We start from the raw sequence: 17,849 nt of genomic DNA, 5'->3' as shown, positions 1-17,849 counted from the left end.
GATGTCAATTTTTCATTGAAAAGGAAAGTCTCAGTTTTCCCTGTAAACGTGAATATTTACATCCAATACCACTTACACAGCATTTTGTTTCCAAATGAACCCATTTTATTGTGAAACTCCCTAGGGTTGTAAATACTGTGACTAGGATGACACAGACTAATGCAAATCAAGATATGTAGGCAACAAATCTAGGAACAAAGATATTTATTTCTCATATATTTATCACTTCCAAATTATTGGAATCAAAATGCAACTATAACAAGGAGCTACTTAATTCCGGTACAAATTATAAACCATTATTTTCTTTGGAGAAAGAATTGCACAAGCAAAGTAACACCTTTTTTTTTGAGCTTGTATAGCCATAATTTATGTATTAGGCATGATCTCATGAGAGGCAGAAAACATGAATTTTAGACATAATAAGCAGTGGTTGTCCTGTCCTGTAATAAACATCTAGTTGCACTGTAGTTGTTCAAGGGGATGTATCAGCTTAAATCTGCCTACCTCCAACATTGCCTGGCTTGGTGATTGTAGCACATAATTATGTTATTTTTCTCCCAAATTGGAAAATGAGCAAAATGCCAAGAAAGTGAAAAATCATGTGAATGTTGGGGAAATAATGATTATTTAATATAGTAACTATAAGTCCTTGTGATTGCTGTAGGCAGTGTGTTTAACACTCTCCTTGGATGTGCTCCTTGGAAGCATGAGCTGTGGTCACATTAACTACAGCACTCTGAAGAAATAGCTGTCTGTAGAATACAATAACTGCTCTTTTTTTATTCAACATCTCTGGGGACACCCCTCAGCAGATGGCAGCAAGTAAACTTCAGCAAGAGAATATTTTTCAGAGTTACGGCTAATAACTACATCTGCTGATCAGAGATTTGAGCACTGCTCTCCAAAACTCCAACCAAATCCAACACAAAAAACTCTGCAAGGAAGAGCAAATCGTCCTTGCGGTCTTGGTATACCATCATTTCAGAAAAAGAAAAAAGGTGTTGATTGTACTCTGGTAAACTGACCCATGCTGAACACTGTTGAACATAACCACTAGCAACTACCACAGCATGGTGTACACAGACTTGAGTCTTGGAAAACAGCTGATCTGTCCATCCTCAGGTATACTCCAGTCTCTTTTTGAATGCCAAGAATCAGAGTTGGATGGACACCATTTATCCCTGCTACCTCCCCCCCCCACAGAAGGAAAGAGAAGCATGCCATCAGAGTCTCCCTGATCTTTCAGGAGCACACATATAAGTAATTCTTCAAAAGAATATTGTTTTTTAGTGCAATCCCAGATTCAGACCCCTCTTGGCACACATGTGAAGTGAAACCCTGAGAGTTAAGACCAAAAAAAAAAAAAATCGTTGAAATGCTGCTATCCTCTGATCTTCTTGGGACTTTAGTGGCTGCAAAATTTTACACGAGTTTCAAGGAGCTTCACATTTCTGCTAACATCTGTGACCATCATGAGGGTCACCAGAAGCCAAGAGTGGATTGCCAAGGATCACAAAACTTCAGCAGCATCAGCTTTTCCCAGGTTTTGTTCTCCAAGTAACATTTTTTTTCCTAGCTGAGAATCCACCCATACCAGTGAGATCTTCAGAGGCTAAAACTGTAGCATACTGAAAGAATAGTAGAAATAAGATTTCACCTAAGTCAGATAATGGTTACTCTTTACTATCTACAACTATATTTTTACTGATTGAGTTTTAACAGCATCAGTGCAACTTCTTATTTTGGGCTTGTCTTCCTTGCCAAAAAGTTCTCTTAGTAAAACAGAGTACCCTTTGCATGCTAATTAAACTCATTTTACTGGAAAGTAAACCAGTAAAGACACCAATAGACAGAAGCACTTTTAAACTTCCAATAGAAGTCCATCATTCCTTCACTCCATCAGTATTTCAGACCAGGATCATACTCAAATAAGCAAAGCCCACCTTCCTTCTACTGACAACAAAGACTACACTCTAGCTTTTTCTACCTTTTTGTCTCCATATCTGCTTCTGGGCAAATAAATCTCACACACAATCATGTAACTCCAGCCTCCTTCACTGGCATCTCTTGAACAGATTTCTAGTAGTTTGAAGCTCCCTGGCTCCACTCCTATGACATACTGCTTGCTTCTTCTTTTTCCATTTAGATGGGTTTTGGAGAAGCATCATAATGAGATACTGAGCTACAAATTCTATAATTTTAATAAATAATTCAATTTCAATCAATTATTTTTTCCTTTGGAAATATCTCTGTTCATCCAGAATATTGCATTTTCCCTCAGCTGGTGTTAAGATCTGATTAGTGAGAGATGCCCCTTCCTAAATTAAGGTACAAAGAAGAACATATGCCAAAGTCATTAACACAGATTTGATTTATCAATGAATGTAAATTAGAGAGATAGAAAGAAACAGAAAAGAGGCACGGGGTGGGAGGAGAGAGAGACAGTTCAAGCAGAAGATAATCACCACCATGGATCCAACAAATGTTTCTGTTTGTCCTTCTTTACCCTGGGCTTCTCCGTGGAGGGGATTCTGAGGTCATTCAAAACTTCACTATTTATATGTTTTAACAAGCAAAAGAATTAATACTCATTGGCTACAAAAGTCTTTCATTCTATTGGTCAAATTATTCCCTCACTTCTAAAGTTATTAAGTCCCAAACTCAGTCTTGATAAACTAAATTATCCTTAAAATCTGAGTCTGTACTAATATATTATGAAGAATCAGTTCCATGGAAACTGCTTCTCACAAATAAATCTTTAGAGGCAGGTCATGTGAATGAAAAAAAAAACACCTGAATCCTGTGCTCTTATGGTGCTCAATGAGATAAAAAGTGGCTCATTAGTGGTGTGCAGGTCCTCATGGACTAAGTATTAATTGAGTCATTTGTTTACTCATTTACCAGTGATATTGAATATCTGCAGAAGTTCCCCCTGTCACTTGTATACAGAACAAAAGATGTATGATGCTTAGAATAAACTAACAGTCCCTTTGGTAACTGTTGAGCATAAGGCTCAATTAAAAATTCAAAATATGTACTCTGACAGAATACTAAATATTGGTTTGGGTTGTGCTCTGAAATTAGAGTGTACAAGTTCACAACCATAGAATAACACCTAGAACATTTTGTGGTATCAAAGATAAAGACCTCTTAGGAGATTGTTATCCCAAAGTACTTCTCAATGTCAAAGTAATTAATATAATTTTCTGTAAATCTTGCAAGGCTTGTCTTTTCTGAAGAAAGTAATTCCTCTACAACCATGTACTTCTGTAAATAAAACCTAAAGAAGTTTGAGGCCATCTTTTGAGTTTCTTGGCTCTACATACATCAATTTTAAATATAATTTTTTCAATTCTGTGTGTCTGAAGTAGGTTAGGAGTGTGTGTACTTAGTACTCTATGTCCTTAAAAAAGACTGGTGAGAGGGGATTTAACTAAACTGATGCTACAGGCCAGGTCTATGTGCCAGCAAAGAGCCCACATACTCAGTCTGTAACCGATTAGATGGGATTAGTGTGCTATCTTTCTAGTATGCACACACTGGTGTTTGCCTTCACATCTTAAATGGTTTCATAGGAGAAATTTTTTCAATTTTCCAAGTTGGCACAGAACACTTTTTAGTCCAGCAATCTCAGTGGCTGAGGCTGGATGTCATCCTGCATATTCCCAAATTCCAGCTGTTCCAGCCAGCACCCAAAGTTATCAACAGACTGAGCGCAGAACTGAAGCCATGGAAAGCATAGCAGATATTCCACAAAATTACAGAATAAAAAATATTTAAGAGCCATTTAACAGCCATTTCTCAGCTGGTAAAGATGGTGAGTCTTTTCCATTCATGTTAGACTGGAAAGGCTTAATTTTCAGTGGCTGGTATTTCCATACAGGCCAAACAGTATTCCTGGTGAGGACAATCCTGCTGAATGGGTGGAACTAAATCCTGTGAAGAGCTGGGATAACTAACAATGTTTTCCATAGCTTCCCTGTGAAGGAACAGGTTTGCACAGAACAATGACAGAGCCTGTGTTCACCCCCAAGCATTTAGAAATGCAAATAAGGTAGGCTGTAGAGTAGAAGACTGAATGTGGTTTGCAGGTGGGCTTTGGAAAGCTACCAGTCAATGCACTAACAGCCCATGGCTAATCACTTCTCACCTCTGGGAAATCAAAAGTCGGTACTATATTGGAAATGGGCAAGACCAAGAAAAACATGATTTCCTATGGGACACAGGCACAAGATATTAATGAGTTTAAACTATTAAATTCTGAACTTCATAGAAGAGTCTTCCCAAACCAAACTGAGGACAGTGTCAGCAGTAATACACTTGAAAATTGCCAACACAAAAGGAAGAGATGAAAAGGGCACTACTTCACTATAGTTGAGCATTAAACACAAGGGCAAGTTCAAGTAGTTGAATTGGGAATGGACAGAAAAGGTGCATGATGCCAGGGTGGTAAAGAAACTAAATTATGCCCAAGAGAGTTATTCACTCTGCACAATTTCCAGTAATGTAACTGGATACAGGGCATCCACAAAATTTTTCCTGTCATGACTAACTGTGAACTGTGATAGAGTTCAACATGGAGAAAGACCAGAAGTGTTTTCCATAAGATAGGTAACTGCTGCCACAGACTGCTCTTTCACACTTTCCAGGCCTTCCCCCCAGGAGACTAAACTGGTCATCTGTTCTAAGGAGGAAATATGCCATAACATTTTAATTTCCTGGACCTGTTTGGTTAAATGTGTAGACAGTGAAAGTGACTTGGTTGATCACTGCTAGATGATACACAAACCACTATTTCAGTGAATAAGGTCCTTGGTTTCTTTTGTTGTTACAGGCTTCCTCCCTTTCACTGCTTATCTATAGCTTTACAGGAACAGATTATTACTATATGCATATCAAAGTCTGACAAATTCAGCTTAGTAATAATCATGAAATGCAAAAAAAAAAAAAAACTTGACACAAAGGGAATGAATCCATCAGTACTGTCATGCTGTAAAAGAAAATTACTGACCCATTTTTCTCGATTTGATGCAGAAGCAAAATGATATTAGATTTTTATCTGCGAAATTATATTAGATGTTTATCTGATGAACTCCAAATATATAGCAAAGTTGGGGATGAGTTCAAAACCTTTCTGTACCTGAACAACTCACCTTTACTTTGGCAGAAACCAAGTCTTTACAAAACTTATCATTAATTCTAGGTGGAAATTAGACTGACTTTTCTAATGAAATCTCTTATTGTACACTCTGAGCATGCCTAATGTCCTTTAGGAAATGACCATTGACTGGGTCAGACTATTCTTTCTTCATTTTAATGTTCTTTAAATTTTCACCTAGTATGGCTGTTTCAGGAGATACTAGTTCCATGAACTGCTCTACATTCCATTTAATTCACGCCCAAAATTTAATTCATATTAACCTTGGGAGCTGCCTTCTCTGAACAGGACTCAAATTCTGTGGCTACTGCTGTGATGGATTGGCCAGAAGACTCCAAGCAGTAAGTCAAGTCGCTTTTCCACACCCAACACCAATGCATTATTTACACGGGATGCAAATTGTAACAGCATGTGAAAAGACCCGCAGGATCACCTTTGAAGAAGCGTTAGGAGGCACTGCTCAACAATTTTTCTGTCTGGAGCAGGTAAAGGAGTTTCTAAGCTCCAGCTGAGATGCTTATCCCAGCGCTTAACTAGCATTCACCGAGTATGGGAAAGCAGCACTGGAATGACAATGGCAAACCCAGGGCTGCCACCTCGGCGGTGCGCGCAGCTGCAGCGGCTGCTCCGCTGGGAGCACCGGGCACCGGCTGGGAGCCCCGCCAGCCTCTGAGCCCGCTGCCCTCCCCACCGCGGGCCGAGTCGGCGCTCGGCGGCGGGTTCAGCCGGGGGTCGCCCCCCTTTTCCCCAGCGTGGGAGGGGGGACCCAACCCAAGGACTTGGCTCGGCGCCCGCAGCCTGGCTGACCTCAAATGCCGCGGCGGCGTGCGGCTTCCCTGCACGCTGCCAGAGCCCACCGCGGGCAGGGCCAAAGACCCCCGCTCCGCTCCCCGCGCTCGGCTGGGATCGGCCGTCCCGGGCACCGCGGAAGCCCCGGCACCAGGCGGGAGGAGTCCTCTGCACCGACCCCTCCGGGGCCGGTACCCAGCGCCCCCCGCCCCCCATGCCCACACCCCCCCTCCGCATCCCCGCCCGCCGCTCCCCGTAGCGGCCCGCCCGCGGCCCCGCTCCCCTCCGGCGCTGGCGAGGGGCAGGCTCGGCTTGTTCCTGCCTCCAACTTGCCCCAAGTTAACTCGGGTTTCCCCCGCCCCGCAGGGTCTGCCTGGGCTCCTGGTCCTCCGGGAGGGCGGGAGGGAGGGGAAAGGCGTGTCCTGCCTGGGCTGCCGCCGCCGCCGCTGTTGGAGGCAGATCGGAGATATAAAAGACCTGGCCGGGGGCCGGCGGTGGCTTCAGTGAGCGCGGACACTCAGGCCGTGGGGAGGGGGCGCAGCGGGGCGCGCGGAGCGGCGCCGGGACGGGCGGAGGCAGCGCGGGGCTCGCCGTGGGCAACCCCAATGCGTGGACTATCGGCTGCTGCATTATGCTGGAGCTACAGTTCCGCTGAAGGGAGTTTGCACACGGCCGGCTGGGCTGGACTGCAGCGCTGCCGTTCCTTATGAAGAAGGCACAAGTGAGTGCGTCCAGGCGGCGGCGGGGGGCACCCACCTGCCCGCGGGCGGGGCTGCCCCGCGGCTCCCCGGCGGAGCGGGGCCGGGGCCGCAGGCGCGGAGAGGGGCGCGGGCCGGGGCAGCCGCCGGGCGGGGAGTGCGCGTCCGCGGGGGCGGCGGCTCCCGGACTGTCCGAGAGGTGGGGGGTACCCGCCGGGAGTGGCAGCCGCTGCCGCTGGGGGACGGGATGGGGGAGCGAGGCGAGGAGGAGAAAAAAAAAAAAATACCGTCCGGTCTTGCCCTCGGCGTTCCGCAGCCCGTGGAAAAGTTGCAGCAAACGGCCGGACCAGCGGCCGAGTCTTGGAAGGCGCTGGGAAAAATTGCCATAGTAAATCAGTTGTCTGAGTTACCCTGACGAGTGCGAGAATATGAAATAATCGGGGGCAGCAGTGCAGTGGCTGCGGTTCCCGGTGTCTCCGCGCACGCCACTCCAGCGTGCGGCGCCGGGCGGGGGCTGTGGGAACCCCGGTATTTCGCCCTTCGTCCTCCCGCATCCTGCCGGGAAGTGCCGCTCAGTGCCGCTGCGGGAGCCCTTGCCATTATTTCTGGAGGTTGTGTAGATATTTCAGTCACTATGCTGTGCGTTTTTTAGAAGGAAGCAAGGGACAGACACGAGTGGAAAATTGTAACAAGAAGTGGCTCAAGGAAACTCTTAACGGGAGAAAGTTTAAGGCCGGACTTCGCAAGGTGCAGATACCCTCTATCCGGGCAAACCCCAGCGAGAGCCAGGACTGCTCCGGGAGAGAACAATGCATGGACACGCACATTGCTGCCTCTGCGCTGGGGGCTTTTCCCTTCTACATTTCTGTGTTAGAAGCGAGATACTTTTTGCCTTCGTCTGTTTCTTGGCAATTGCTGGGTCACCTCCACACCAGGGAAGACATTCAGAATACAGTCACTGGAAAAGACATAAAGCATATTAAAAAAAAAAATCTTACCAAAAGTATTTTGGGTAGTTAAATAATTTTTCAAGAGATGAGAGGAATTAGAAGTACTCACTTTCTGAAATATTTAAATTTCACCTGGCCAAAGCACTGGCGAATGTACCCATGTTTGAGAACTTAAAACTTGGAGACTTAATTTTTGTGATGCTGAAGTACACCAGAGTTTTATCTTAAATTATCAGCTCTCAATTTTAGCAATGCATATCCATTGCTGTTATTCACATTAGTTTACTATAGATGCCTTGAACAAAGATATTTCAGACCCTGTATACACAATTATTTAAACATGCTGAATAGATTATTAATTGTGAAGGGTCTTTTAAAGTCTGAGAGCTGTGTTTATGTGTTTACAAATGAGGATTTATAAGTGGAAGCAGTCAAGCATTTGATTACATTGAACTGTAAACTTATAAAAGTCAGCAGACTACTTTTGCAAATTCAGAGCAAAGCAGGAACAATCCCGCTCTCCCAGTAAACTGGGAAAGACAGGCAGTCTTGGCATTCAGGACCATATGGCTTGACTCAGGGGCTCACAAGCTGTAGCCTGTGGAACAGCTTCTTGTCATGGTGGTGAAGCATCTGTCAGCCTTCAAGCAGTTATGCTTCCTGCTTTTTGGAGGCACTGACAGACTCCTAGTTCTCCAAAGGATTGTTTGCTATATTTTAAGGAGTAGCAAACAAATGTGATACCAAACCATTAGTCACTCCAAGGGGATCAGAGCAGGAGATACTTAAAGAAGACTTGCCAATTAAAGCCATGAAGACCCTGTGAAAAGAGAGAGAGCAAGTGAAGTGGTTACAAGAAAGAGGACTTAAGCACATGATGGCACTCGACACATTAAAGTAAATCTTAATCTGTATGCTCTCCTGTGGCTACTTCAGCCATTGTCTAGACTGGTAAGTGTTGTAGTGGAAAGAAAAAGATGGGAAAACCGGAAAGGAGGTTAATATTTCTTACAATAAAATATTCTGCAATACATGTAGTACAGAAAACAAGAACCACACACTCACTGAGCCTTGCAAACACTTGGTAATGCCTGGATATTGTTTAAAATAAATCAGGGATTTTGATCTTTGAGGTAATGTTGCACAGTGATAATATATAACTAGTGCAGCTGGAGGAGTAGCTGAGTCATACGTCAGTACAACAAAAGTGCTGAAAGAAGAGTTGTGTTGGGCACTAGACTCAATGTGAGCAAGTTGGTCCGTTTATTTAAATCAGTCTTAACCTGAGAAACCACAGGAACTGCAGAAGCACATTCCCCAACAGTGTCAGTCCTAGAAGTGATGTTTATGAAACTACGTGGTTTGATGGATACATAACCTCCCTGTTTTAAACATACCAACACCTGGATTTTTCTTTGTAAGTCATGATTTCCTTAAAGAAGTGATTAAGCATTTAGGGTTCAGTCATACAAATCCTTTTTCAATGAGGCTATTTTCACGAATTAATCTTGTTGAAGGATTACTTCGATGAGAAGATTTGTAGGCTTATATACTTAGTAATTAAAACTATTATCAGAAGTGAGTTTATGTCCTTTTGCATGCTAATATGACAACAAATAAATTGTCACTGACATCTGGACAGCTTTTTACAATTTGAATAAAACAGGGTTAGTGGTGCCAGTGTGATATGATCTTGCAGAAACATGTAGCAGTTTTCTGATATGCTTGTTCTTTGATTTGAAGACAATCTAAATAGGATTAAGTTACTAAGAAATATGTTGCAAAGAGGGGTCATCTATGGGGTAGCTCTGAAGGCAGATAAGGTATCACAGATACATGGTTCAGGCACTTTATCTCTTGCAGTAAGTTAGATACACATCCTCTTAGAAACCTCAGTATTGAAAGTGTCTTAGATTTCAGCACAGCTTTCTACCTCTGAAGGTGTGCATTATTGTTGGCAGTTAAATTACCACCTTAGGTTGTCCTATCAGTATGTTTGTGTCACTAAAGTGGAAGCCTCTGTAGAAATTATTGTGGACCAGTACCTGGAAAAAGAATTAGTACTTAAATTGGCACTTCTAGACTCTTACCAGCAGGCTAAATCAGAAATGCAAATCAGATACCTGATACCTTGGTGTGAGCTTGCTTTTAGGGGAAGTAGTGACTTCTGATCATCAGTCCTTCTTGCTCATTCTGCAAAAAAAATGAACACTAGGATCTGGAAGATATTTGGAGCTCATGCCAGCTATAGATCTGCTGCTCATTAAATAGAAAAAGAGAATTTGCTGTAGCCAGAAAGATGCTGTGCTATTCTTGTTAAGCAATGGACTAAGGTCTCTGTTCCCCTGGTTTTGACTTTGCTCAAGGGAAGCCAGTTTGCAAGGACTGCAGCTGGAAAGAGCATCCTGGAATAAAGAGGATATTTTATTTATTTTATTTTATATATTATAAATGAATATTGTTTATATATGATATTAAATATTTTATTTATTTATTTTCTTCACCTGCTTTTTATTATGTGCCTTCCAAGCTTTTATCTCTGTGAACTATTTGGCGCTTGGCTTTGTCATTTAAAGTGACGCCATTAACCCAGTCTTCTCCTGACCCAGTTTTGCCATTGCACGGAAATCTGGTTTTCCCCTTTATGCACTGCATGTCAGTCCTTCAGGTACGGCTCTGCAAGCTGACAGTGCCATTCTCCAAGTTTTGTTATGTGATTTAATGGTATGCTGGCTCATGTAATCACCATATTGTATGAAAGTTAAGAGTTGGCAAGATGAAGCCCTTGGCTTAGGATGGGCAATGCTCAGTATGCAGTATGTAAACACAACACCCATTTATTAGAAGTAAAGGAAGGAAAAATCTCTCTACGCAATTCCATTTGCGTGTTGTGGGAGCTGACATGAAAATGAAAGTGCTTGTTCTCGCCCTGGTCTTTGGTGTGCCAAACCTGAGATTAGTCAGCCTTTTAAACACACTGTAAAACTGCTTGTTTTTGTTGGTTGTGTTTTTCTCCATGTGTTTGTGGGAAAAGGAGATGGATGAATGTAAGGTGAGTGGCAAGGGGTAGCGCTGCTCTTTTAATTTTGTTGTTTGGCCCATGTTTGTATTACCTACCCAGTCATATGCAAACCTACAAAACTGACTTTTCATAAATATTACTGATGCTGAAATAACTGGCTGCACATGGGAGCACATGAAATACAGATTTCTTTGCTGGATGGTTTTACTTATTGACAAATGTAAATAGTATCAGACATGTATTAGTATGTGAATGAAAATATGAGAAAACAAAAATGGTGTTAAGTATTTTATTTTATTAAAGATGGTAGCATGTACAATATCAGAGATCATTCATAGTATGATAATGAAGACATTAATTCTACTGTATGTCTGAATAAAAGCCAGTTTAGGAGTTCAGATTTATGAACACTTTGCATCATATTAGTATAGGAAATAGTTTGTCATCTGATTTCCTACACTTATCTAATAACCACTGGGTGAATGATTGGTTACTATTTCCATTTAAACCAGGTTTAAATTATATAAGGTAGATGGATACAGTAATGATTTTAAATCTCATTAGGAATTTTCTGCTCTATATGTGTTTTGCCATTATTGTTGCTGTGTGGAGCAGACCTAATTTTGGGTGCAAGGTGAAAATAGCATCAGGTCTAGCATCAGCAAGATACCACTGCAGGTATTGCCTGAAGAAGTCCCTTATGGTTCTCACTGCTTTGCAGCCATACTGTGGAGCACACTGTTTTGCAAAGTGGAGAGGTAAATGCTTAGCTTCAAGCTATTTCATCATCACTTGAAGCAACAGTAAAAGTGAGACCATGTGGTGCAGGCTTGGGGGACTGAGTGCAGGCTCCTCTGTTGCAGGGACAATAGCTAGCTGCTGCTTCACAATGGTCAGTGCTTCTGGAAGGATCTCACAAGCAGGTCTTCTGAAAGGTCACCTTTCATTTACCTCCCAGCCCTAAACTTTCACTGCTGCTAAAGAACACTTGGTTATTTTTCTTTTCCTTCAGTTTTGCTGCAAAACCTACTCAATGGAGAAAATCGAGTTTAGGACCCTCAAGATCATATTTAGCCCAAGCCACAAGAGCCACCCTTTCTCCCACCTGTGATCTGGCACCTGTATAACATTCGCATGTATTTGTTAATGTTCCAGTGAAGAATTTCTAGGAGTCCAGCTGGGCATTTCAGTCCTCTTCTACCCTCACTGGCTTCTCACTGGTTTTAGGCAGCAGAGCTGGGCAGTCAGAGAGAGATGTTGTGTCCTGGCAGCCTTGGAGCTAGGCCAGGCGGTGGGCTACACTCTTCAGCTTAGACTGATGCTCTGCAAAGTATGCAGGTTTAGTCTGGGCTGTTATAAATGATGCATGCATGGTCTACAGCAATTAACTCTGAATTTGTGAACAACTTTGATTCAATCCAGACTGCAAAGCTAATCTAGAAAAGTTTACGTGAGCATACGCACTAAAGTGAGAGAGACACACATTCACATATTTTCTTGGGTAGCATCCTAAGTCTCTGGGAAGCTTCTGACTATCTAGTTTATCTTGTTGAAGCTGTTCTGTTGAAGGTTTATTTGTTCAATCTTGAGGGTGGCTTACACATGAGCTAAGAATGTGGGGGAGACTATTTCAGACCACAACTCCTAATTCACAGATTGTGAATCATGCCACCCTCTGAACCTCCATTCAGAAAGATTTAAGTATTTTCAAGTCAGAGTCTGAAAATATCAGTCTGTCTGACATATCTGTTCTTGTAGCTTGGCCAATCCCATGTGTCTGAACCTGGCTTCAATCACCGTAAATGTCTTAGGGACAATAAACCCTTATCTGGTGTCTTATTTAGCAGGTCTTCTGCCTTTCATTTGTTCTGCTGCCATCAACTCCAGGGACATCAGTTCACTGACAGTTAAGGCCAGGGATAAATTTAGTCCAATTAGCTCTGTCATCTCTTCTTAAGATATACTTTGAGAAGTTTTTAGAAGCAGCCTAAATACAGCTTTAGAGATATGTGAAGTGTATGCGGTGTATTTATTGTGGACCTAAATTCTGCATTTGCTATGGCTGGTATCTCTGTACTTGATGTAGTCAGGATGACTTGTACTGATAACCTTCCAGTGTCTTTCCTCCTAAATGAATTACAGTGTTTTGTAACTTTTCTCATTAGCTTATGCTTAGTTTGTATCAGCAGACCAAGGTATGACTTCCTTTTATATTTGCAGCATGATACATCATTACTGGATGGATTCTTTGGTCTGTTTAGTAACACATGACCTCTTAATTACTTTTGGAAAAAAGTTATTCTGGCAGTATAAGTCAGACTGTAAAACCAAGTTTTGCATGTCCTGGCAATCTATCTCTGTTTAGAACACAAAATGAACTCTGTGCAAAGCATACAGCAACTCTTTTTGTAAGAGTTGTTCCAGGACAAAAGAATGAACTTGATGATGTGTATATAACACATTCTGAAAATGTGGTGTAATACACTGATATAAAAATTTCATTTAAAAGAAATTAATATAATAAATTTAAACTTTAATTATTATATTAGTGTATAATACTGATATAAAATAATATGTAATGTTTAATGTTGTAAAGTGCCTGTAAATGTGGATGGTTTAAAGTGTGTAGGAAAGTTTCTTCCTCCATTTCATGTTGGTCCAAAAATATTCCTGTCTCTTTATGGAGATTTCATAATTGTATAAAATGGGAGTATGATACCAAGGTGCTGGCTTTTGTGGTCTAACTGAAGTAAGACATTAAGGAGTCAGTCATGATACATTTAAATTAATATGCTGTATATATGCAAAATAATTCACTAAATGAAAAGAAGTGCTTAGAAATTTAGGGAGGTTGAAATTTAAACATGCTAATAGTCTGTTGTAAGTTCCAACCCTCTAATTTCCACCCTCCATTTGCTCATTATTAAGTGAACTCAGCAAAATTTGTCTTTTGCATTAAATAGCAAGCAGACAATATTAGGCATTATGTCTTTAAACTGATACAGATCTGAATGTCAGTTCTTCCTGAGATTTGTTTTTCTTTTATTACTTTGAAGCATGCAGGAATAGGAGCATTAGTCAGCCAAATGAATTTAGGAAGCTTGTATAACACTGCTTGGCACCCTCTTTCGTTTGGATTAAAAAACATGCTCCTGAATAAACAGAGCTTTTTGGTGGTTATTATAAAAACGAGGGAAAAAATGTATCTCCAGTATTCATAATTGGTGTATTTTTCAAGTTACTGTGCTTCAGCAATGTCTGGATTGCATTTGTATTCTGACAGCAAAAACTACCAGTGCTGTATTTGACATCAGTTTAAATGATTCTGATGGGCATTGCTTTATTTTCTAGGAAATGCAAACCTTTCTTATAGACTGTAAATTTAAATACTGTCATGGAAGGTGCTTTGATCTTCTGTAATCCCTGGCAAAGAATATGCCCTAGATTTTGCATGCACTCTCTAAAAATTCTGGCCATAATTGCAGTCTGTTCCAAACTGTTTAGATTTATTTCTTCAGTGTTTGTTCCATTAACAGTGTAATACTAGGCAGTGTTTCATGCTACTAAAATCAGTGAAAAACTTGCTATTTTTAAAAATTGACTCCAATCTCAGATGATGTTCATAATACTCCATCCATTTTCTTCTGGAATTTTTTCCTATCATCATAGCTCAGTGCCACATGCGAAAATGACAGCAAGTTTATCGCCTCCTTCCCTTAAGACAGAAAAATACTTTCATTTCTTTGTGCAGCTTTCCTGGCTTCTACTGTGTTTAAGTCAGTGTCCTCACCTCTGACAACAGAACTTCTGCACTTCTGGTATCCACAGTACTGAAGCTGTGTCTGTCAGCATCTTGTTTGCTCCCAAACACCTTAAGCTTCATCTCCAGTGTATGTTCTCTGTATTTTTTCTGGCATTTTTATTTCTTGTTACCTTTTGGGGCCCACTTCAACTACTAATCCACTGAATAACCTGTTGTTACCATATTTTGTATCATCTGTAGAAGCAAAGTGTCTCTTTGGATAGGATTACAATGAATCCATTGTTCTGGAATATGTTGGGTTTTTTGTTTTACAGTGCTTGCAATCTGTTATTACAGTTAGGAAGAAATACTGGCCTGCCATTTCTAGAAGTGATAATAGTTTTTTTATTTCTCTGTAAAGTCAGTAATTTTCTTAATATATTAAGAAAATTCTTGCTCTTTTATTTTTTTTTAAAGGAAATCCTTTTAGAAGTAAGTGTTATTGCTTTCCCCTGTGTCTCTCAGCTCTGTTACCTAACCAAGTGAGAAATGCCTGATTTGGGGCTTTCATTTTACTTTTAAAAAGTTCTGGTCTAATAAGTTCTTTAAATAATTGAAGTGAATTTCTGTCTTCTAATTCTCCTCAGTGCATTAAAAAAAAAAAATTCTCATGTCTAGGTTTTAGGAATCAGCTAAGCATTTGCCAGTAATGGTCAGATTCTCTACAGTACTGGTGGCCATTTCCCACTATAACAGAATGTTGTTGACATTTGCAAATGTCCTGAGACATATGTGAATCTGCTTTTAGTCTACTAAAATCTGGTTTATTTCTATTGAAACAAGTCCATTGCATCCAAGAACACTGTTTCAGTTACTGTTGAATTAGTACCTGTCCAAAGTGCTATTTGTTAAGCAATTATTTTCTTTTTGACTTTATTCACTATGATGGAGTCGTCTTCTTAACATATATACTTCATTACTTATTTCAAAGTAAATGGCACAATTCCTGTAAAACTGGGAAGATTTTTTTTTCCTGTAAAAATTGATGTGTCACTCAAGTAAACTTGCTAAAAAATTGACTCACTTATGAAAATGCATAACTAGTCTTACTGGAATTTTAGAGTGCAGACATTGAAAAGTATATGCTCTGAGGATATTTACACTAATCTTCTCAACAATGGGTTTTATTTTCTGTGAGATTAATTATGGAAGCCAAAGAAATTTCATAATAGGCCAGGCAAATTAATGCGTCTTCTTTAATAAGAATGATCCTAGGAAGCATTTGAGAACTAGGTGTAAAAATAATCCTAGAAACATAATACATTGTGTCAATATTTGTATGAGTTTTTCTATCAGCACATCTATAACAAGGATGCTGTTGAACATGTACCACAATAATATCACTACTGACAGCTGCCATTCTTTCTAATTCACATGAATACTTTTGACCAAATGTACAGCTCTTTATCATACTACACGTGACTTACAATTCCATTTTTTAATGAGTAATCTCTGTGAAAGTTATCAGTAAAAGTAAGGTAAAATAGCTGTTTTTTCAAAGTGTTGTGTTTTGTTGTATTGTTGCAGATGCTGTGAGAATACCTAACATTTAATCTCAGTTATTTAACTAAGTTCATAATACTGCGTTACTGTTGTGAGAGTTATGTTTATAGACATTTGTATCTAAGAGGCATTTATATTTCTTCAAAATTGTGCAGACTTAGGGAGCTTTTTTGGTTAGATTTTTTTCTATCCAGTTATGTGTGCATTTCTGTAGTGTAAGCTGAATGACAACTTCTTTTTGGAATGTTTACCCCACATTTTCTGTGTTTTTTTTAAGGAAAGCCACAAGTAGAGCTTCAGGTTTAATATTAGATATTTACAGTTCTCTCTAGTTAGCATAACTCAAACAAAAGCATTGAGATATCATGTAAATGACATCCATATTAATTCTGTGGTCACAATTCTGTGATGATGAAGTTATCTGGGATTTATCCTATGTCCCTTAACTGTAAGCTGAGAGCACTTGCATGTTGGTATGTATCATAGTAATGTGCCTGTTCTTCCTGGACACATAGAAGAATTGTGGGGAAAACAGTGGAATACCAGAAACACTTTGATGGAGTTTGTTGTTGTTAGTCTATACAAATCCCAATCAAAAGCAAAACCAACCAACCAACCAACCAAAAAATCCCAAAAAACCTCTAAACACACCCACAAACCACCAGCATATTAAAAATACAGTTTGTGTGAACAGATGTAAAGTTAAGGGCAGGACATAAATTTAAGTCGGGTTAATTTTAAGGTAAAGACAAGGTGAATATAACTTCATAGAAATAGATGAACATGGTGTTTTTTTCATTTTCTTAAATATACAGTACCTCTGAACACATTAACTCTCAATTCTTGTCTTTAGAATTGATGAATGTGTCCAGAGTTGAAAAGAATTTTTCTTACCAGCTTGCCTCTATTGTTGCATTGCTAGCAGATCTTGCCGTATTTAATTTGCTTGGTGGAAGGCAGATGGGAACTCTGTATTAACAGAGTTCAGTGAAAGGTAATATAAAAGCCCAGTTCCTGTAAAAGAAATGCATTCAATGCACGAAGTATATTTGTGTTTCAAAATGGATGAACAAGGAGAAAGAATGGAAATTACTTATTTAGATTTTTAAAAAATAAAAACCTAATAAAAAAACCTAAGTAGCTTCATAGAGTATCTCTCTTATCATAACAGTTTGAGGAAAAAAATTAATTAGGACAGAAAGTAAAGTGTAGGAACAAGTCATTAATTTGTAACATGGCAAACACCTAAAAGGTAATGTTCTCTAATTGTCAGTAACCTCATATAGTTCAATCTGGTAATAGGGTTCACAGATTGATGACAACATGTGCAAGCTACATAAATTACTCAGGTTAATTGAAACTAAAAGAGATTCTGAGGAACTTTGTAAAGGTTTAGAGGAGATGGGAGAACAGATGGCCTGATGGCAAGTGGAGTTTGTTGTGTTGAAGAGCAAGGGGGATGCATTTTAGAAGGACTGTTTTGAACTAATTGTAACTGAATTAATAATGGCCATTTCAATTACTTCTAAAAGCTACTTACAAGCTCTTATTTGTGTTCTTGTAGCAATGCTTGGTCAGGAAAATGAATGAAAAATTCCTATATTGTACCTTTCTTGGTACAAGAATAAATAAATATTTAACAGAAGAGGCTAAAACTGGCAATGCCGCCTTAACACAAAATTACCAGTCTGGAAAGGTTTTTGACACTAGATATAATATGGCTTGGAATGCAGCTTGATACATGTTAGAGCGAGCCCAAGGGGTCATATCCAGAAAGTGGTAGTCCTAGTCTTCTCATCCTTGCACGTTTCATCTCCTCCTCCGCTCATTCCTCAGGGATTACTTTTTGTCTCTCAGCTGAATTGGCTAGTCACTGTCTTTGAATTTACTGGCTTGCTTAGGGGTCGGGTGAATGTCAGAGGGAGGG

The 17,849-nt window shown here is 40.2% G+C and overlaps 1 protein-coding gene across 2 annotated transcripts in view; it reads left to right on the top strand.

The window, feature by feature from the left end:
• Positions 1-6,350: 6,350 nt before the first annotated feature.
• Positions 6,351-17,849, top strand: part of KITLG (KIT ligand) — a 53,791-nt gene continuing 42,292 nt past the window's right edge. The window contains exon 1 of one of the 2 annotated variants that reach the window (XM_068190353.1): positions 6,351-6,668. In XM_068190353.1, coding sequence (XP_068046454.1) covers positions 6,654-6,668 — 15 coding nt within the window. In that variant the 5' untranslated portion in view covers positions 6,351-6,653. The remainder of the gene's footprint in view (positions 6,669-17,849) is intronic. The other variant, XM_068190352.1, reaches the window with a different exon arrangement.

The sequence above is a fragment of the Anomalospiza imberbis genome, chromosome 5, assembly GCF_031753505.1.
Source record: "Anomalospiza imberbis isolate Cuckoo-Finch-1a 21T00152 chromosome 5, ASM3175350v1, whole genome shotgun sequence".
Taxonomy (NCBI): Eukaryota; Metazoa; Chordata; class Aves; order Passeriformes; family Viduidae; genus Anomalospiza; species Anomalospiza imberbis.
The sequence above is the reverse complement of the archived record's forward strand: the minus strand, read 5'-3'. Positions and strand labels throughout refer to the sequence as shown.